The sequence below is a fragment of the Pristiophorus japonicus genome, chromosome 18, assembly GCF_044704955.1.
Source record: "Pristiophorus japonicus isolate sPriJap1 chromosome 18, sPriJap1.hap1, whole genome shotgun sequence".
Lineage (NCBI taxonomy): Eukaryota > Metazoa > Chordata > Chondrichthyes > Pristiophoridae > Pristiophorus > Pristiophorus japonicus.
The window spans coordinates 92,532,145-92,554,477 of record NC_091994.1 but is presented as its reverse complement, the minus strand read 5'-3'; the positions used below and the strand labels follow the sequence as shown (position 1 = coordinate 92,554,477).

The 22,333-nt window shown below is 48.3% G+C and overlaps 1 protein-coding gene across 3 annotated transcripts in view; it reads right to left on the bottom strand.

Moving 5' to 3' along the window:
- The window catches only part of clcn6 (chloride channel 6), a 72,735-nt gene that overhangs the window by 8,319 nt on the left and 42,083 nt on the right, over nt 1-22,333 (bottom strand). For 2 of the 3 annotated variants that reach the window (XM_070860363.1, XM_070860365.1), the window contains exons 12-21: nt 21,468-21,634; nt 20,738-20,858; nt 18,636-18,762; nt 17,862-18,015; nt 15,060-15,219; nt 14,584-14,690; nt 13,709-13,895; nt 11,332-11,489; nt 10,040-10,196; nt 5,122-5,229 (exon numbers count right to left, since the gene is read on the bottom strand). In XM_070860363.1, coding sequence (XP_070716464.1) covers nt 5,122-5,229; nt 10,040-10,196; nt 11,332-11,489; nt 13,709-13,895; nt 14,584-14,690; nt 15,060-15,219; nt 17,862-18,015; nt 18,636-18,762; nt 20,738-20,858; nt 21,468-21,634 — 1,446 coding nt within the window. The remainder of the gene's footprint in view (nt 1-5,121; nt 5,230-10,039; nt 10,197-11,331; nt 11,490-13,708; nt 13,896-14,583; nt 14,691-15,059; nt 15,220-17,861; nt 18,016-18,635; nt 18,763-20,737; nt 20,859-21,467; nt 21,635-22,333) is intronic. The other variant, XM_070860364.1, reaches the window with a different exon arrangement.

The following is a 22,333-nucleotide window of genomic DNA, read 5'->3' as shown; positions in this document are numbered from 1 at the left end:
GCGAGGGCGAGAGAGCGAGGGCGAGAGAGCGAGGGCGAGAGAGCGAGGGCGAGAGAGCGAGGGCGAGAGAGCGAGGGCGAGAGAGCGAGGGCGAGAGAGCGAGGGCGAGAGAGCGAGGGCGAGAGAGCGAGGGCGAGAGAGCGAGGGCGAGAGAGCGAGGGCGAGAGAGCGAGGGCGAGAGAGCGAGGGCGAGAGAGCGAGGGCGAGAGAGCGAGGGCGAGAGAGCGAGGGCGAGAGAGCGAGGGCGAGAGAGCGAGGGCGAGAGAGCGAGGGCGAGAGAGCGAGGGCGAGAGAGCGAGGGCGAGAGAGCGAGGGCGAGAGAGCGAGGGCGAGAGAGCGAGGGCGAGAGAGCGAGGGCGAGAGAGCGAGGGCGAGAGAGCGAGGGCGAGAGAGCGAGGGCGAGAGAGCGAGGGCGAGAGAGCGAGGGCGAGAGAGCGAGGGCGAGAGAGCGAGGGCGAGAGAGCGAGGGCGAGAGAGCGAGGGCGAGAGAGCGAGGGCGAGAGAGCGAGGGCGAGAGAGCGAGGGCGAGAGAGCGAGGGCGAGAGAGCGAGGGCGAGAGAGCGAGGGCGAGAGAGCGAGGGCGAGAGAGCGAGGGCGAGAGAGCGAGGGCGAGAGAGCGAGGGCGAGAGAGCGAGGGCGAGAGAGCGAGGGCGAGAGAGCGAGGGCGAGAGAGCGAGGGCGAGAGAGCGAGGGCGAGAGAGCGAGGGCGAGAGAGCGAGGGCGAGAGAGCGAGGGCGAGAGAGCGAGGGCGAGAGAGCGAGGGCGAGAGAGCGAGGCGAGCGAGGCGAGAGAGCGAGGGGCGAGAGAGCGAGGGCGGGCGAGAGAGCGAGGGCGGGCGAGAGAGCGAGGGCGGGCGAGAGAGCGAGGGCGGGCGAGAGAGCGAGGGCGGGCGAGAGAGCGAGGGCGGGCGAGAGAGCGAGGGCGAGAGAGCGAGGGCGAGAGAGCGAGGGCGAGAGAGCGAGGGCGAGAGAGCGAGGGCGAGAGAGCGAGGGCGAGAGAGCGAGGGCGAGAGAGCGAGGGCGAGAGAGCGAGGGCGAGAGAGTGAGGGCGAGAGAGTGAGGGCGAGAGAGTGAGGGCGAGAGAGTGAGGGCGAGAGAGTGAGGGCGAGAGGCGAGTGAGGGCGAGAGAGTGAGGGCGAGAGAGTGAGGGCGAGAGAGTGAGGGCGAGAGAGTGAGGGCGAGAGAGTGAGGGCGAGAGAGTGAGGGCGAGAGAGTGAGTGAGGGCGAGAGAGTGAGTGAGGGCGAGAGAGTGAGTGAGGGCGAGAGAGTGAGTGAGGGCGAGAGAGTGAGTGAGGGCGAGAGAGTGAGTGAGGGCGAGAGAGTGAGTGAGGGCGAGAGAGTGAGTGAGGGCGAGAGAGTGAGTGAGGGCGAGAGAGTGAGTGAGGGCGAGAGAGTGAGTGAGGGCGAGAGAGTGAGTGAGGGAGAGAGAGTGAGTGAGGGAGAGAGTGAGTGAGGGAGAGAGAGTGAGGGAGAGAGAGTGAGGGAGAGAGAGTGAGGGAGAGAGAGTGAGGGAGAGAGAGTGAGGGAGAGAGAGTGAGGGAGAGAGAGTGAGGGAGAGAGAGTGAGGGAGAGAGAGTGAGGGAGAGAGAGGGAGGGAGAGAGAGAGAGGGAGGGGGGGCCGGGGGAAGAGGGTAGTGAGAGAGAGAGAGAGAGAGAGAGAGAGAGAGAGAGAGATGGAGAGAGAGAGAGAGAGGAGGGCCGAGGGGGGGGAGAGAGAGAGAGAGAGGAAGGCCGAGGGGGGAGAGAGAGAGAGAGGAGTGCCGAGGGGCGAGAGAGAGGAGGGCCGAGGGGAGAGGGGAGAGAAAGAGAGAGAGGAGGGCCGAGAGAGAGAGAGGAAGGCCGAAGGAGAGAGAGAGAGAGAGAGAGAGAGAGAGAGAGAGAGAGAGAGAGAGAGAGAGAGAGAGAGAGAGAGGAGGGCCGAAGGGAGGGAGAGAGGAGGGCCGAAGGAGGGAGAGAGAGAGAGAGAGAGGAGGGCCGAAGGGAGGGAGGGAGAGAGAGAGAGAGAGAGAGAGAGGGAGGGAGGGAGAGAGAGAGAGAGAGAGAGAGAGAGAGAGAGAGAGAGAGAGAGAGAGAGAGAAGGGCCGGGGGAAGAGGGCGGAGTAAGAGAGAGAGAGAGAGAGAGAGAGAGAGTGAGAGAGAGTGAGAGAGAGAGAAGGGGGCCGGGGGAAGAGGAGAGAGAGAGAGGGGGGCCTTGGGAAAAAAGAGAGAGAGAGAGAAAGAGAGAGAGAGGAGTGAGAGAGAGAGGGGGCTGGGGAAGAGAGAGAGAGAGAGAGAGAGAGAGAGAGAGAGAGAGAGGGGAGGGCCAGGGGAAGAGAGAGGGTGGGGGAAGAGAGAGAGAGAGTGGGGAGGATCGGACGGAAGAGGGGGAACTCGGAATCACGTTCTTCCAACCACTTATAAGGGACATCGTTGGAGTGGATGATATCCAGAAGACACGACACTGTCACTATTCACCATACCCAATAAACCTGTTAACAATCCATACATAATGCCTGCCCCATCTATGGTGGGGTGGTGTGGGAGGATGGGGAAGGATGGGGAAGGATGCATTTGCACTGGGGTACGGCACTTTGGCAGGGGGGGGGAGGGGGGGGCATGCACGGACTGGGGTAAGGCACTTCGACAAGGGGAGACATGCACGGACTGGGGTAAGGCACTTCGACAAGGGGAGACATGCACGGACTGGGGTGAGGCACTTTGGCTGGGGTAGGGGACTTTGGTTGGCCCTTGCTGTTTTCTGGGGAGCTCTGTCCTCTGACACTTCAGGAAGTCAAAGTGGATCGAGTTACATTTTGCAAAGTCAGTGAGACCTTGGGATGGGTGGTTCCAGTTACACATTCCAGTGAAACTTCAGGGTGTGGCATATCCTCCAAGGGGACCAATCACAGACAAAGGGTGGTGCATGGTGGCCATTTTTGCAGTACAAATAAGGGCATCCTTAAATCAAACTCACTTCTGCTTTCTGCCCTGGCCCAGAAGACAATTACTTTTTCCTAATTCATCAACAACTTCCATTTATATAGCACCTTTGACATCCCAAGGTACTTCACAGGAGTGTTATCAAACAAAAATTAACATCAAGCCAAAGGAGGTGGTATTAGGATGGGAGACTAAAAGCTTGGTCAGAGGTAGGTTTTAAGCAACATCTTAAAGGAAAAAGTGGAGAAGTTTTTGGAAGGAATTCTGGAGCCTAGGGCCTAAATGGCTGAAGGCACAATTGCTAACAGTGGGGCGAAGGAAGGGGGAATGCGCAAGCAGCCAGAGTTGGAGGAACGCAGAGTTCCTTGAGGGGTTGTATTGAGATGGAGGGACGCAATGAGGGAACAAGACTTGGTGCAAGTTAGAATGTGGGCAGCAGAGTGTTGGTTGAGCTCAAGTTTATGGAGAGTGAAAGAGCGGAGGCCAGCCAGGAGCGTGCTGGAATGGTCAAGTCTGGAAGTAACAAAAGCATGGATGAGAATTTCAGTAGCAGATGGGCTAAGGCAAGGGCGGAGACGGGCGATATTAGAGGTGAAAGTTGGAGGTCTTGGTGATGAAGAGGATAGGGTGTCGCAGCTCAGCTTGGGGTCACATAGGACACAAGACTGCAACCAGTCTGGTTGAGCTTCAGGCAGTGACCAGGGAGAGGGATCGAGTCGGTTACGAGGGAATGAGTTTGGACAATGGCTTCAGTCTTCCCAATATTTAATTGGGGGAAATTTCAGTTCATCCAATACTGAATGTCGGACAAACAATGTGACAAATGAGACAGTGGAAGGATCGAGAGAGGTGGTGCTGAGGTAAAGCTGGGTGTCGTCAGCATACATGTGGAACCGGACGTATTTTTGGATGATGTCGCCAAGGGGCAGCCGTAGATGAGAAATGAGGGTTTTGGGCGGGGGGGGGGTGGAGGGTCAAGGATAGATCCTTGGGGAACACCAGAGGTGGCAGTGCGGAAAGCAGTCCCACCCAGCTAGACAATGGAGGAGAGGCATTGGAGGAAGGTGGTGTGGTCAACCATGTTGAAGGCTGCAGACTGGTCGAGAAGGATGAAGCGGGAGAGTTCACCATGTTCACAGTCACAGAGGATGACTTTCATAAGGGCTGTTTCAGAGCTGTGGCAGGGGCGGAAACCTAATTGGAGAGGTTCAGACATGGAGTTATGGGAGAGTTGGGCACGGATTTTGGAGGCAACAATAAATTCAAGGAATCTGGAGGGGAAAGGGAGGTTGAGATAGGGCGGCAGTGTGAAAGGAGTTTTTTTTGAGGAAGGGAGTGATTTGAAGGTGAGGGGAACAGTACCTGAGGAAAGGAAACTTAACAATATCAGCTAGCATAGGGACCAGGAAGGAAAGTTGGCTGGTCAGTGGGAATAGGGTTGAGGGATCAGGATTCGGGGCTCATGGACAAGATGAGTTTGGAGAGGGCAGACAGGAGATAAACTCGAGAAAGTCACTGGTTCAGGGCTAGAGTAAGTTTGGCTTGGTGGGCGAGGGGAAGGGAGGGAAGTACCAGAGGCAGCTGAACAGATGGTCTCAATCTTAATGACAAAGAAGTCCATGAGCTCCTCGCACTTATTGTTGGAGGTGAGGCTGGAGGGGGCAGAGGAGATGGTTGGCAGTGGAGAAGATAAGCCGAGGATTATCTTTGCATTCCAGGATGATCCTGGAATAATGAGTCGTTTTGGCAGAGGAGAGCTGGACCTGAAATGAGATCCAGCCAGATCTGGCGATGAATGGCTAAACCAGTTTTACACTATAAATGTTCAAAAAAAATAAAGAGCAAATAAACAAGCTGTAGTGTGAGTGAATTTAGCAAAGTGCAAAGCCTGCAGGAATGGCCAATGCTTGGTATGAAGCAGCTATTTAAAGGCTCATGTTCAGCTGCTAGATTAAAGCTCTCGTGTCTCCAATGGCCAGTAAGAGAATCTTGTATAAACCAACAGCAAGGACTGGCAATGGGGGAGGGGGGAAATCAACCACCTTCAACGACGCAAAATTGCACCCGATGCTCGGCACAAGCCCGGGTCTCCACGTTACAAAAATGATTGAGCGTCAGACCAAGCTCTCTGTGCACTGCGACACAAAACTAGTAGCTGCTGGTCCCCACTCCACTTACACCCGCGGCCTCAACAAACACTTACCACAATCATACGCGGGTTAAGGAGGGTCAGATCAAGGTCATGAATGTCAGGGTATCGCGGATAATCTTCAGTCATCTCAGAGTAGGACAGCCGTGATTGCGTCGAACTCTGAAACACAGAGCGAGACTTAAGTGCTGAGTGGTCCAGAAGCTTCCGCAATAAAACAGAAATGACCAACACAAGATAATTACGGACAAGATGCACTATTCGGCCCATCTTAGGTCATTCATCCAGAATGACCCAATGTCTACCCATTACTGCATCTAATTGTTTCTGGGTTTCTCCTCCCCCACACTGCCCGCGAGTCCATTCTGTGCGAAGAACATCCTGGTGTGGGTCCAAAATCTATCCGTTACTAGTTTGAAGCTGGGTCTCCTTGTCTGATTCGCTATTTAATATTCCATATTTACTTTTTCCGTGACATTGACTATCTTGGAGCTCTCAGATGCCTCCTTTCAAAGCTCAAAATACAAAGTTTCTCCTGATAACTCAGATCTGCGATCCTGGGGATCAGCCTCACAACTTCTGTCTGCACACGATCAGAATTAGACATGAGGTGATCTGACCAGAATAGTCTGTAGTCTGACCAGGACTGATTCGGACGCATTCAGTGTTGGCTACATAGTTCAACATTCTTTTGGCTTTTCGATTGCTGCTCTGCATTGGCTGGACACGTTAAGTCTACTAAGACTCCAGTCTATCAACTTCATCTTTGGCTATTTCAAAACCATTCATGGAGTGTGTCCCCTCCTTTAGATCTGTATTTTTCCTGCATGCTCAACATTATTCTTTAAAGTTTTACACACAACATCTGCATGCAGTTTATCCACAGTTAATTTAGATGAACTGTACTTCAGAGGCTTCTTTTATTTCTCTCGTCAAAGTCAGTAGTGAAGGTCACAATAGTGCTGAGCCCACGAGAACAAGATACAATCCTGTTAGGAATTAATGCTGAGCAGTAAGCATGATTAAAGAAATCACATTTTATATTCTTTGGACCACGTGTGCAACAATTTGGCACTAAACGAGACCAGCTGCTTAACGAAGAACGGGTAGTAGATTAGTGTACAACTGGAAAATGGGTCTGCACTCCTGAGTTTATGTACAGTCTAAATAAATATGCTGCAAGTAAAATTTAAAAGCCACTAGTACCTTTACTAACATTTTTAAAAAGCATATATATCAAGTAAAATATTTGTTTATCAGTTACGAGTGAGCAGTTAAACTCGATGAGGTAGGCTTAAATTAATGCTGGTAATTCCCTACTTAACACCATTGTGGGAGCACCTTCAGCACGAGGACTACAGTGGTTCAAGAAGGCCCATCATCATCTCAGGGCAACTCAGGATGACCAGTAAATGGAGCCTTAACAGCATAACCAACACCCCAAGAATAAAAAATGCCCTGCAATGGTTGTGAATGACTCTTCCCTGAGGCGATGCATTCTGTAAAACAACTACTTGTATTTATATAGTGCCTTTGATTTAGTAAATTGTTCTAAGGCACTTCACAGGAGTGTTACAAGACAAAAAATAATTTTGACACCGAGCCAGATAAGAAATTATGGCAGATGACCAAAAATTTGGTCAGAGGTAGGTTTTAACATCATAATATAAGAAATAGAAGTAGGAGTCGGCCATTTGGCCCCTCGAGCCTGCTCTGCCATTCAATAAGGTCATGGCTGATCTGATCCTGACCTCAACGTCACTTCCCTGCCCACTCCACATAATCCCTCGACTTCCTTATTCAAAAATCTGTCTATCTCCGCCTTGAATATATTCAATGACCCAGCCTCCACAGCTCTCTGGCGTAGAGAATTCCAAAGATTCATGACCCTCAGAAGAAATTCCTCTTCATTTCCGTTTTAAATGGGTGACTCCTTATTCTGAAACGATGCCCCCTAGTTCTCGATTTCCCCACGAGGGGAAACATCCTCTCTCTATCGACCCTGTCAAGTCCCCCTCAGAATCTTACACATTTCAATAAGATCACCTCTGTCTGATGTCGGAGTCATTCACGAGTACCAAATCAAGATCAGCTGCCTCTCCTGGCTCCCTGACACATGGATTATGAAGCAGTCATATAGTACATTTACCAACTCTTAACTATTTGGATTTCATCAAAATATGTGTGGCCAAATGAAATTTGCCATTAAAATAACTCTCCTGTTCTCTCAAACCCTTATATTTTCTTAGGGCAAACCATCAATCTTTCTATTTGGCCTTGGTTACCTAGGATTAAGACTGGAGTTTTATACAGTAGCAATATCTAACCAGAGACGTTCATTGCCTAGCTTTTTACCTTCTACAGGATCAACTTCACTTATCTCCCAGGAGTCCCTGATATATCGGGCTGCACCACCTCCTTTTCTGAAGGCACCCCAGTCAATTATATTCAATACCATACTTTGGACTTAGCGATGTTTCTGATACTCACACTACCATTGTAGTTCCACAATGCAACAACTGTCACCAAGTGCATAATTTTATTTCCAAAGCTTTTACCATTCATGCATAAATGTGTTAGTGCAAATCGGCCTCTTTTCATGGCCCCGCCTGACTGTCTTTGCCTGGTCTCCAGCTTATGTATGTCTCTATCTTCCTGTGTCTGCACCCTCCTGCTGATAATCTTCCCTACGAACAGTGCTAGTTGGGATCCAATTACCGACCTGCCCAAACCCCATCTATCTAGTTTAAAGGATTTTTGATTGCTGCCTCAATGCTACTTGCAAGTCTCTTTGCTCCCACTTGGTTTGGCTGTGGTACATCCCTCAAACAACAGTTCCCACAGACGCACTTCCTGTCACTTGTTTCTATCCTCAATTCTCCTGGTGAATTCACCTCGTATCACAAACCGGGAATATACCAGAAAACATTACAGTTGGACCTCTCTGGTTCAGCTCCCTTGGGACCTGACCGGTGCCGGATCAGAAAATTTCCTGAACCACGGGAGGTCAACTAGTGACAACGCTGCTGTCAATGACCCGGATGTGTTCTGCGCATGCGCAGGGAGAGAAGCGGCGCGGCGGGGACAGAAGCGGCGGGACGGGGGGGAGAGAGAGCGAGCTGAACTGCAAGACGCCGAACCTCCCGCTGAGCCGCGATGGCAGCGGAGAGCAGTGGCGGAGGGAGAGAGCGCGCGAGCCTGGGGCAAGGCCCAGCTTCAGCGCCTCAGTCAGCTGCCTGCCCTTCCCTTTCCTTGCCCGACCCGCTTACAAGAACATAATAAATAGGAGCAGGAGTAAGCCATTTGGCCCCTCGAGTCTGCTCTGCCACTTAATAAGATCATGGCTCTGCAGATCGTGGACTCAGCTCCACTTCCCTACCCGCTCCCCATAACCCTTTATTCCCTTATTGCTCAAAAAACTGTCTATCTTCACCTTAAATATATTCAATGACCCAGCCTCCACAGCTCTCTGGGCAGAAAATTCCATTGATTTACAACCCTCAGCGAAGAAATTCCTCCTCATCTCAGTTTTAAATGGGCGACCCCTTATTCTGAGACTATGTCTCCTAGTTTTAGTTTCCCGAGTGGAAATATCCTCTCTCCATCCAGCTTGTCGAGCCCCTTCATTATCTTATATGTTTCGATAAGATCACTTCTCATTCTTCGGAACTCCAATGAGTATAGGCGCAAACTACTCAACCTCTCTTCATAAGTCAACCCCCTCATCTCTGGAATCAATCGAGTGAACCTTCTCTGAACAACCTCCAATGCAAGTATATCCTTCCTTAAATACAGAGACCAAAACTGTACGCAGTGCTCTAGGTGTGGCCTCACCAATACCCTGTACAGTTGGAGCAAGACTTCTCTGCTTTTATCTCAATCAACGCGGGACGCCACCCACGCCGGGACTGATGCCGGACCAGGGATGTTTCCGGACTAAAGAGGTACAACTTGTACTTTGCATCCCCTATCCCTGTTACCAGTCACTAACCCCCAGTTACCAGTCGCCAATGTTTCTGCTAGATTGTGCGCATCCGCAAGGTACCGCGCAGGCCGTTCGCAAGCTTCTATAATGTAGATACCGCACATGTGCAAAAATTTGAATGGGCTGCACATTGGGGCTGTGCAGGAGGCAGCGCAGCTTACAACATTGTCCATCGCGAACTTCGTTACCCGTCGCTAGCCCCCATTTAGTTTCATGGTTCCTTACATTTCTTGCAACTTTTACTAACCTTGTTCTAACCAGTAAATCCATTTACTTACATCATAATATTCCTGGGAACCTGTACGTTCGCCCAAATCTCCAGCTACGATTTCTGATTTACTCGAGGTTTATTGCGAGCCCGACTGGTTCACTAAGCTGTGCCAACGCAGCTACTGACTTCAATACTATCCACCCGCTCTTAATGATCCCTCTACTTATATTCTTGTATCTTCCTCTCTAAAGCCTTATCTTTCCTTTTTCCACTAACAATTTTTGTGTCTCTTAACCTTCTTGTTGTACAGGAGTTGAACCCTTATTCAATCCTTACACCAATTTCTCCAAATTCTTTACCCCCTTTTATGAAGTGCATTGTCTTTCCTCCCCAAGGCTTTCCCTGGACCTGCCACAGTGATTGATCACAAGATCTGGCCCCAGTTTTCTGCAAATATTACTCAAGTCGGTCACTCAGACTACTGTTCCCTCTTTAAAAGGGATCCTGACGGGGAATTCTGAGGGTGTTGATTGTGTTGAGCATAAAAAGTTCACGAAATGAGTTGGGCCATCTCAATATAATTCCAAACAAATGGGAGTTCACTCATATCTAACCCGTGCTGTACCGGACCTGGGAGTGTTTGACATCTGACACTGGGAGGTGCTCCATTGCCGAGCAAAATAGTCTTCACTTTGATTAGCACAAAAATTTACCACCAGGAATAATAAAATGCACATGAAAAGGCAAAGGTTTTTTTTTTTTTTAAAGACACTTACTGAATGAGTCTCCGAGTAGCAAACTCCACGTACAAGTAATGTAACCAGCTGCGATCGCAGAATGATGCCATGAAAGGTTAAAGGTCGGAAGCGCTCCTCCATTGTCCATTCTTCACTCGGTGACTGGTCGGGGTAAAGGTTTGGATAGGGGGCATGTCTGTACAAACAGGAGAGCAGTCAGGAACTGAGTGAGCACACTTGTACAAGAGTGAATAGTGAATAGGACAGTTACAAACCATCTAAATATGTGCGTACTTGGATATGAATGTGAACAAGATGACGGTTAAAAGCATATTAATGTACATATATAAATATCAAGCTTTCAATCAGATAAATTTCAAACACCAGTGGAGCTCCATTACTCCAAAGCACTTTCCTGCATCACACTTATCATCCACAAATCCCAATACAGCCCAGGGTGTGAACGCGGTCTTCAATCCATTACTACTTCAGAAATTAAATAACATTGCTTCAAAAACAATTTTAAAATGATTTATTCACAGTGAAATTAGTCTAAGCTCTGCCTGAAACATCCCGGGACTACCAGATCGCTCAAAGGGTCAGTTGGCACTGAAGTAATTTTGGTAGGATGAAGATGAAAGCTAACATGATGCTCACCCGGCATTTCTCACTTACATCATCACCCAGTGACAGCCGTCACCCACCGTCCCAGTGACAGCCGTCACCCACCGTCCCAGTGACAGCCGTCACCCACCGTCCCAGTGACAGCCGTCACCCACCGTCCCAGTGACAGCCGTCACCCACCGTCCCAGTGACAGCCGTCACCCACCGTCCCAGTGACAGCCGTCACTCAGCCCAGAGCTGCTCTATTTGCTGCACTTTCAGAGACGACACCTACCGCCATAAGGTTGAGGCTGTTTCGGTGTTGCCAGTTACTTCAATAAATCTGAGCATCACAGAGACACAGGCCCCCTCCCCCACACTATCAATAGGTTGGATTAAAGTTAGATGTTTCTCCTACATGATTCGCTGGAATGGGGAGGGGGCAGGAAGATGATCAGATCGGTTCTCAAGTCTTACTGTTAAGTCTCTTCGAGACGTGCAGGCACAACACAGGGAAGCTCATTCCCCAAATGTCACTGGCTCCCTGAGGACAAGCTCCTCACTCACTCCATGCATTAATGAGCTGTGGTATTAGGAGTTGCTGAGTCACGAAAACAGCCCACTGGTTGACACCTCACCGGACAATGTAGCTCGATTAGTGAGAAAGTGGCCACTAAAGCCGCTCGCTGACTGGGTGAAGCAGAGAGACTGACCGCTCGCACACCAACCTGCGCTCCAGCATCTGTTGCAACATGTCCTCTCCATCTTCAGCAACCTCAGTGTTCACCAGCTCATCGCACATGTTCCTCAGCTCGCTGGATGGGTAGGATTTCATTGACTGGCTCCGCTTGTGCTGCTCCCCTGCTCGAGTCAGGATACTCGATTTCTGCAGCGACAGAACAGACCGTGAGGCCCAACACGCAGCGAAACGGCAAAGTAACTGGGAGCGTCGACCCCCCTATGATTCCGGGGCCCGCAACGCCCGCCCATGCCGTCACCCCTGACCTTGCCGAGAGCCTAGACCCCCGACCGTGCTGGGAGCGCGACCCCAGAACATGCCGGAAGCCATGAATCTCCCATGACCGAGTTTTAAGTTTCATTTCAAGTTGAAGTGCATATTTAACTTTTGCAGTTACTGATCCAACTGAGTTGCTTGGCTGCAAGGTGAAATGTCCGACACCACAACAACAATTTACATTTATACAGCAACTTTAAAGTAGTAAAACGCCTCAAAGCGTTTCACAGGAGCATCAAACAAAATGTGACACCGACCCACATATCGCTAAGAAACAAATTATCTGGTCATTATCACATTGCTGGTTGCTTACTGTGCACAAATTGGCTGCTGCATTTCCTACATTACAACAGTAACTGAATTTCAAAAGTACTTAATTGGCTGCGAAATGTGTTGGGATGCCCCAAGATCGTGAAAGACGCTATAGAAATGCAAGTCTTTCTTTCCCTGCAAACTGCTGCAAAAATAAATGGCTTCACTTGGTGGATGTAACGCTCTGCCTTCAATGTAAACTCTGAACGAAATTGAAGATCTGAATTCTTGCCCGACATGAAGAAAGAAAAACGATCCAAGCGATAGTTTGTCACATTTAACCGCTGTGAAGAGCAAGATTGACACTTGGCTTTGTAATCAAGTTTATTAAAGAATATTTGTTACTTCAAAAAAAAATATCAAGGTTATTTTGATGTAATGTTGCAAGTTTTGTCAGTTACAGGCCGGAGAGAAACAAACAAACAAACAAAGGCCTTGCAATTGCTTCAGTACAAATCTGACGTTACTTTTTAAATTTGAAGTGTTGTGATATTCATAATCCAGGCAGTCCCAGTCACACTTCAAGGATATTCAAATTAAAGGGTCTGTTTGTCAATCTCAAAAAAAACAATTTGTTTGAAACTGTTTACAGTTACATTAGGTTTCTACAGTGGGAAGAAATTCTATAAAAAGAAAAGTATTATTTATAAAAGATTAGCTCACTGGTGTTAATATACAACCATTAATAGGTAAATATATACCTATAAATACACAAATATATAACTGCATTTTATAATGTTCCTTATGCGCTTGTTTATCCTTTGATACGACTGGAGCGAGAGTTCACTGAGCCAGTGGGTAATTTCAGTTGCAAAAGCAATTATATGAAATTATATGAAATTAGCTGAAATAGTCTGTGGTAAGGGGGTTAGAAAAGACCTAGAAACATACCAGCTATTATAAAAATCCAAGTTGTTGCTTTCAGTTTACTCAGTAACAGGAACAAACGAATCAAAGTAAAATAATATATATGTAACTGAACAAACGACCACACTGACAGACACAAAAAGTGTGAGTAATTACAGAAGTGTGAACTTCAATTGCAGGGAAATGTTAGAAAAACTTGGTCGGAATAGATCACAGGCGCACTCTGGTGGCTGCCACCACCACTGCAGAGAATTTGAATCGTACAGGTCAATGAAAAAAGTTCAGACACCACAGGCTTTGTCCTGGCAGTCAGTAAGTTGGCATGCATGGTCAGTATCGCATACAGCCCAGCGACTGGTCACTTCATACCTTGGAACTGTGGCTAATGACAAGTCATTTGGAATAAAAATGTATTCTTCAACCAACAGCACTAAAACAGATCACTTAGTAATTTATCTCAGCACTGTTTGTGGGAGCTTACTGTGCTCAAATTGGCTGCCGTATTTCCTACATTACAACAGTGACTACACTTCAAAAGTACTTGACTGGCTGTAAAGTGGTCTGGGATGTCTGAGGTTGTGAAAGGCGCGATAGAAATGCAAGTTATTTCTTTATTTTCTTCAATATTCCACAACACAAAAGATGATGATTTGACCCAGTGTCTGTCAGCTCTTCACTTGAACAATCTAAATGTAATCCCACTGCCCAGCTCTCTCACCATATCTCTGCATCTTCTTCAGTTTCCCATTGCAATCCCACAGCCAGGGAGAGCCCTAGTCATTGCCTCAGATGCTCTTGGGGACTTACTCTGATGAGCTGAGAGGGATTGTGCTCCACAGCATCGTAGCTTCAGTTGGCATCACTTGCACCATGCTCGGTTGTGTGTTGATATCACACTGCTGTAAATTTACCTTAAACTTAATGTTGTTGCTGATGAGAATATTTCCCTTCATGAACTCCTTCTCATTCCCTCTGTTCTCGGTGACGACAGGGTATGCGTGATGTGCTGTGGTGCGCAGAATACTGACCAGTGATTGGATTCGGGTGTGTGGATAGACATAGGTTAGATTTGGCTCCATGATATCACTGGCCGTCAGTCTGGGATTGAACATAAATATAATCAAACTCCAGTCTTTAGAGATATGGTTTAACACAATGTTCCCTGTAAGCTCCAGGGCAGATGGCTTTCAATACAAAAACTGCGCATGCACGATATTTTTTATGGCCCGCGCCGCCACTTAAAGGGTCGGCACAGGGCCAAAAGAAATTAGAGGGAACATTGGTTTAGAAGTACTTATACAATGTTTCTGTCTTAGCCTCACCGCGTGGCCAGCCTGGAGCCGCTGCACAGTTTCAACAGTTACTCCTTGCCCAAAGTGGAATTGCAGAACTCCATTTCTGACCCAGGGAGGGGATCCCCCAGCACAACAATCCAGACATTCAGCGATAAACTATCAAACCTCTGGCGTACCAGTAACCACTGGAGAAGAGTCTCAATAACCGGTGCAAGTTCTGTCTCTCCACATCATCACTGAACTCTCTTAACACTCAGATTATCAAACCATTTAAATACTCAAGTAATGAACTGCAACAATGAGCACACCAGAGGGATTCAGTCAAGATGAAGGATTTAGTATCCAAGAGGAAGTAGCCCTGGGCATTGCCAGACACTGCTCTCTCAAACACAAAAACACTGATTTCAAATTAAATCCAATCAATTGCTAACTGATTCACTGATAACACTGATCAATTTATCTGACGCGAGTCAGTAACGATAAACACCTACTTATCCATTTCAGCCTCAGTCTCCCACTCAAGTAACGGGACACCACGGAGCTCCACATGCAGGTCGTAAATCCCTTTATTGAAGAAATCGCCCGTCCACTTCGCCACCTGGTGAAACACAGAGGGAGAGAGATGGAATTCTCTGATAAAACACAGCCAACAGCGACAGTCTAAGGCACTTAGCACCGTGCACATATCGAATGTGATCTTTACCCTGCCCCTCCTGGAGCTGTGAGGCACCTCACTGGGCACTGAAACATCAGCTCTGGGTAGCCCACCCACTCGCAATTCACAAAAAGGGTAGCTGCAATCAAGAGGGCACAAATTTACAAGACAATTCTAACATATCCCCGGGATTGTCACATTAGTACCTCATCTCGGACTGTCCCTTAATCTCAGCATTTAACACAGTAACCACATGTATATTGCCATTCTATTGCCTCCCATGTGGGTACAGACATCACGACAGGCACATACCATCAGTGTGACCATGATGGGCAATCCGTATGTGATCTCATTGGTTGATTCAATAAGAATGACAGTGAGACTGATGGTCATACGGACCACCCCGCCGAGAAACGCAGCCGCTCCGACCAGAGCAAAGGTGCCGGAATAGATGTGGGTCATCCCGATGAACCTGGGACAGATTATTAAAAAAATGTTAAAAGCTGTTCGCATCCCCAATGACCCCCAGCCCCACCGGACCCCGTTCTCCACCCCCCGCCCCAACGCCAGGGTGTGAAAGGCAGAATATCACAACTGGTGACTGCTGCTTTGGATACAAATACCTGTCCACAATCACTACACAGAGTCAACATGGGTTTATGAAAGGGAAATCATGTTTGACAAATTTATTAAGAGTTCTTTGAGGATGTAACGAGCAGGGTGGATCAAGAGGAACCAGTAGATGTAGTGTATTTGGATTTCCAAAAGGCATTTGATAAGGTGCCACATAAAAGGTTACAGCACAAGATAAGAGCTCACGGGGTTGGGGGTAATATATTAGCACGGATAGAGAATTGGCTAACTAACAGAAAACAGAGTATCGGGATAAATGGGTTATTTTCAGGTTGGCAAACTGTTATCAGTACTGTAACAGGGATCAGTGCTGAGGACTAAACTATTTACAATCTATATTAATGACTTGGATTATTAACAAAATGTTAAAAGCTGTTAGCATCCCCAATGACCCCCAGCCCCACCGGACCCCGTTCTCCACCCCCCGCTAAATTTGCTGACGATACAAAGATAGGTGGGAAAGCAAGTTGTGTGGAGGACACAAAGTGTCTGCAAATGGATATAGATAGGTTAAGTGAGTGGGCAAAAATTTGGCAGATGCAATATAATGTAGTAAAACATGAGGTTATCCACTTTGGCAGGAAGAATAGAAAAGCAGATTATTTAAATGGAGAAAGACTACAGAATGCTGCAGGACAGAAGGATCTCGATGTCCGCCTACATGAAACAAAAAATTAGTATGCAGGTACAGCAAGTAATTAGGAAGGCAAATGGAATGTTGGCCTTTATTGCAAGGGGATGGCGTATAAAAGCAAGGAAGTCTTGCTGCAACAGTACATCATCATAGGCAGTCTCTCGAAATCGAGGAAGACTTGCTTCCACTCTAAAAGTGAGTTCTCAGGGGGCTGTACAGTTCAATGCAGGAATTACAATCTCTCACAGGTGGGGCAGACAGTGGTTGAAGAAATGGGTGGGTGGGGAGCCTGGTTTGTCGCACGCTCCTCCCGCTGCCTGCACTTGGTTTCTGCATGCTCTCGGCGACGAGACTCGAGGTGTTCAGCGCCCTCCCGGATGCTCTTCCTCCATTTGGGCAGTCTTGGGCCAGGGATTCGCAGGTGCCGATGGGGATGTTGCAAATCATCAAGGAGGCTTTGAGGGTGTCCTTGAAATGTTTCCTCTGCCCACCTTGGGCTCGCTTGCCGGGTAGGAGTTCCAAGTGGAGCACTTGCTTAGGGAGTCTCGTGTCGGGGATGTGGACGATGTGGCCCGCCCAACGGAGCTGGTCGAGTGTGGTTAGTGCTTCGAAGCTGGGGATGTTGGCCTGAGCGAGAACACGGACATTGGTGCTTCTGTCCTCCAGGGGATTTTCAGGATCTTGCAGAGACAGCGTTGGTGGCACAGATTGAACCTCTCTTATATGGGACTCCGTTATCCGGCACCACCCCTCGTCCGGGACCATTTCTGGCCGTCGGGTGGCTCATGCGCAGACCGCAGCCATCAAAATCCTACTCAGCAACATAATCTTTCTCCTCAATCGGCTGCCTCCTCCTCGTCGCCCTGCTGGAACTCCTGCAACCACAGTCCTCGGGCCGATGCTCCTCCCCACAGTGCTTCTCAGCCTGCCGGGGCCCGCCGACACTTCGCGGCCCCCTGAACACTGATTGGCTGGTTGACTGACTGACAGTCGGTCCAGCCAATCAGCACACACGCACTTACCCCAGCAACTGCGTTTAAAGGCTCAGTCCACCAAAACACGTGACCTCCCCATATCCGGCAAAATCCCTCGTTCGGGACAGGCCAGGACCCGAGGGTGCCAGATAAGGAAGGTTCAACCTGTACTGTACAATTGTACAGGGCATTGGTGAGGCCACACCTGGTGTATTACGTATGGTTTTGGTCTCTTTATTTAAGGAGGGATATACTTCCATTGGAGGCAGTTCAGAGAAGGTTCACTAGGTTGATTTCTGAGAGTAAAGGGTTGTTCTAATGAGGAAAGGTTGTGAAGATTGGGCCTATACTCATTGGAGTTTAGAAGAACAAGAGGCGATCTTATTGAAATATGCAAGATTCTGAGGGGGGCTTGACAGGGTAAATGCAGAGAGGATGTTTCTCCTCATGGGGGAATTTAGAACTGGGGACATAATTTCAGAATAAGGGGTCGCCCATTTAAGATGGAGAAGAGGAAGAATTTCTTCTCTCAGAGGGTCGTGAATCTTTGGGATTCTCTACCTCAGAGAGCTGTGGAGGCTGGGTTATTGAATATATTTCAAGGCAGAGATAGACAGATTTTTGAACAATAGGGGAAGTCAAGGGTTATGGGGAAGGGGCGGGGAAGTGGAGTTGAGGCCAGGATTAGATCAGCCATGATCTTATTGAATGGCGGAGAAGGCTCGAGGGGCCAAATGGCCTACTCCTGCTCCTATTTCTTATGTACTTAGTACACTTCACCAACATTTGCACAATCTCAGACAAATGGCAGTCACCTCGAGTGGAGCGGGGCTTGGAAACCAATCACACTGAACTTATTCCCGCATCACTCACGTTTTCAGAATATTTGCCACTAGTCGGCCGTAGGCAGCTCCACAGAGGAGCGAGGGCACGAAGAGCCCGCTGGGGACTGACACACCATATGTCCAACAGGCCAGAATAAAGTAAAGAATAAAGAAAATGCTCAGAGTCACCGGACTGAAGGTTCCTGCAGAAATAAAAACAGTAAAATAGTTCAAATAACAAAAGAGCAAAATCTTTCAGCTGATCCAACAATTGCTCTAAAATCATAGGAATATTGTGTGGGGTGCTGGGACAGTCGGTCTTTGTCGTAGTTCGAATATACATCTGGACCAGATAGACAATTACAGAAATCTCAACTGCCTAAATCACCCAAATTGGAGAGTCTGTTCTCCTGATTTGTGACTGATAAAATGACCAAAGTCGTGGTTGAGCAGTGGAATCAGATCCCAGTGAAGGAGCATCGGAACAGGAGGCCATTGAGCCTCTCGAGCCTGTTCCATCATTCAATTAGATCATGGCTGATCTGTATCTTAAGTCCATCTACTCGCCTTGGTTCCTAACCTTTAATACACTTGTACAACAAAAATAATCAATCGCGGATTTGAAAATTTCAATTGACCCCCAGTCTGAGCTTTTGGGACAAGGGGAGATGAATTCTAGATTTTCACTCTCCGTCTATGGAGCCAGACCCAAGTGAGAGGTTAGCGCCCGCAGAACCAGACCCAGGGGGGTTGGGGGGAGGGGATTACGCAACAAGAATTAATGCAAAAGGAACTGTATAAAACCAAACCTGCTGTCACTCACCGTCCTGGTGGAAGAGCTGGAGAATGGCAGTCTCTTGTGGGTTGAAGAACAGTGTGGCCATGTCATTGTAGGTTTGGTTGGGACAGAAGAAGGTTTTGATGCTGGAATTTATATACCCCTCAGATAGCTGAGTGAAAAAAGCCAAGTACAATAAAAAAACACTGCACAGAGACAAGATTTGATCACAGTCACAGGAACTGTTGAACGTGAACCAGATCAGCCCCATCACAGACACCCATTTATAACAGAGTTTTACATTTCATACAGCGAATGTGGCAAAGTCTCTAACTACCAGGGACGGCTAGAACAAGCCGATTTCTCAACCCCACACTGACACAGCAAACATTTAAAGGACAAACGTGTGAACAGATCACTGAATTCACGTCACTTCTGACACAGCTACTAGTCTCAATATAGAAAAACAAACTTGTGTGGGGTTGGCGTGTGGAGTGCGCATGTGTTTTTTTTTTTCTCTCACTCGGCCAGAGCTCAGGATTCCTGCAGCCGTCCTGCCGAGCACTAGGAATTTCTCAAGACTCACCCTGGGAAGGCGCTCTCTGACCACCTCGCCCTTCACGTGGGCAAAAATTTGGTGTCTCCTCAAATTTTGCGAGCATTGGAAAACTTCCATACTAAAGAGTGTGACCACGAACCGAGCAAACCCTCCTCCGTGCATACTGCACATCTTTCACCAAATATACCCGTACACACTAATCACTCCATCTGTATAGTGCTGGGGCACCACAGTACTCAGCATTTAGACCCACTGCACTGTGAAGCACAAGATCAGCAGAAATTGTTTAGGGCAGTTTAGCTTAATAGAAACAACTTACAATAAAAGCAACACTTTGACTCACGATGTTCTCGGGGACTATGATGTCAGCACAGCTATAATCTTGTACATTGTGTTCAATTTTAGTTTCCTAATCTGAGGAAGGACGTTCTTGCTATTGAGGGAGCGCAGCGAAGATTCACCAGACTGATTCCAGGGATGGCTGGACTGTCATATGAGGAGATACTGGATCAACTGGGCGTTTATTCACTGGAGTTTAGAAGGATGAGAGGGGATCTCATAGAAACATATAAGATTCTGACAGGACTGGACAGGTTAGATGCGGGAAGAATGTTCCTGATGTTGGGGAAGTCCAGAACCATGGGACACAGTCTTAGGATAAGGGTAAGCCATTTAGGACTGAGATGAGGAGAAACTTCTTCACTCAGAGAATTGTTAACCTGTGGAATTCCCTGCCGCAGAGAGTTGTTGATGCCAGTTCATTGGATATATTCAAGAGGGAGTTAGATATGGCTCTGACGGCAAAGGGGATCAAGGGGTATGGAGAGAAAGCAGGAAAGGGGTACTGATGGAGTGATCAGCCATGATCTTATTGAATGGCAGTGCAGGCTCGAAGGGCTGAATGGCCTATTCCTGCACCTATTTTCTATGTTTCTATACATAAAAAAAAAGGCCTCTTCCTTGCTTTGCTTGAACCTCACAGTTGGCTGTTAGCCTGATGCGATTCTTGCTGGAAGTGTAGACAGCAGCAACAAGCGAGGGCAGGAGCGGAAGAGAGGTGATCGTCTCCATCAAATCACTCGGATACAAAGCAAAATGAGTGAAGACAATTTGTTGAACCCAAAACATCTCACTCCTCCCCCAACAATCATTGCACAACAAAGCCATGAAATCTATGCATAAGATTATGCAAGGGATTGACAGGGTAGATGCAGAAAGGTTGTTTCCAACCAGGGGAACGAGGGGGCATAGTCTCAGAATAAGGGGTCAGCCATTTAAGACTGAGATAAGGAATTTCCTCACTCAGAGGGTTGTGAATCTTTGGAATTTTCTACCCCAAAGGGCTGCGGATGCTAAGTTGTTGAGTATATTCATGGCTGAGATAGATACGTTTTTGGACTCTGGGGGAATCAAAGGATTATGGCGATCGGGCTGGAAAGTGGAGTTGAGGTCGAAGATCAGCCATGATCTCATTGAATGGCGGAGCAGACTTGAAGGGCTGTATGGCCTACTCCTGCTCATAATTCTTATGTTCTTAAAAGTTTCAAAGCCCCTCCGGTGATTGTGAAAGTGCGAGTGACACACTCACCTGTAGTGTTGCGTTGTTGCTGTGCTGTTGCGAAGGGATGTCACGGCATTCTCCCAGTGTCATGGAGGCTAGAAATATTACCATCGTTGTCACCATGGCAACCAGCAGGCTCTCCAAGACCCTGAGGACAGGGAGGTGGAGACAACGGTGAGACACAAACGTTCACATGACATTTCAACTTAAATAGAACACAAATGGATGAGAATCACTTGTAGGCAGGTTACACCCAATAGTTGAGGCATTTGCATCACTGGGACTAGATTTGAGGTGACACGCAGGGAATACCAAGTTTACACCTAGCTCCCAGAGAGGGTTGCACATTGTTGCTGATCTCAGGCAGGAACTGCTTCTGAGGGGTGCTGTTGCAGACTCGGGGTGTGGGGGGAAAGGGATAGAAAATCAGCCAGGGTTCCCAGCCATGGTCCAGCAACGCAGGCTGGAAGCCATACTTTGAACATTGGTTGAGGTCAGGAATGGACTCGCTTGTGATGCCTCTCGTGTAGAATAGCCTGCTGACATTCAACCGTCTATATAGTGTAAGGCATTGGGTGGGGGGTGGGGTGCCACCAGCCCCTGTGGAACTATACCCCAGCAAGAGTCAGTGTGATCAGGAGAGAGGGGGGAAAAGGTCGATAGCTTATAAAAACAATTTGGAATATGATCAGAGTTTAATATGTGAATGCTGTGAGTTTGAGCAACTCTCTCAGCCACACTAGCTCTGCTCACTTACCGGACAAACTTGGCCTTGGGGTGCACATTGCGCATGCGATACTTCGCCAGCCTCCTATTCAGACAGTTAAACATTGCTCCCAGGAGTCCGCCAATCACACCCATGATGATGAAGAAGGCCAGGTCCACCGCTGTCCACAAATGACACTTCTTGTCTCCTTCTGCACACTAACACACAATGACATCAGCAACCGGTCTCGAGACTGGCTTAAACCAATAACTCATAACATCCCCAAATCCTGGCTGACCCGGCTCACATGCGCACTGGACAGCTGTCCCACCATCACATCACACGGGGGGGGGCTTATCAAGCGCCCAAGTGTCAGTGTGGGAGATGTACATCAGAACTTTTCATGGGACAGTGTATGGAAGTGCGTGCACATCTTGGTCACAGGTCAAAGACCACTCTGCCCAGAAACTTGAAACATCTAACAGTCACACTCAGTCTGAACGTCCCACTGTGAGACAGGGCGCAGAGAGAGGCAGGGCGAGATGATGAAAATGTAACTTGCGTTTATATAGCATCTTTCACAACCGTAGGACGTCCCAACGCCAATTTGCACACAGCAAGGTTCTACAAAACAGAAAATGACTAGATAATCTATTTTTAGTGATGTTGGTTGTGGATAAGGCCCCAGGGAGAACTCCCTTTTCTCTTCAAAAAGAACACTGGGATCTTTTACATTCACCCAAGGGGGAAGACGGGGCCTCGGTTTAGCGTCTCATCCAAAATATACCTGATAGTGCAGCACTCCCTCAGTATTACACTGGAGTGTCAGCCTAGGTTATTGTGCTCAAGTCTCTGGAGTGGGTCTTCATTAGAACAATGTCTTCACTAGAACAATTCTATCATTTAATGTCTAATTG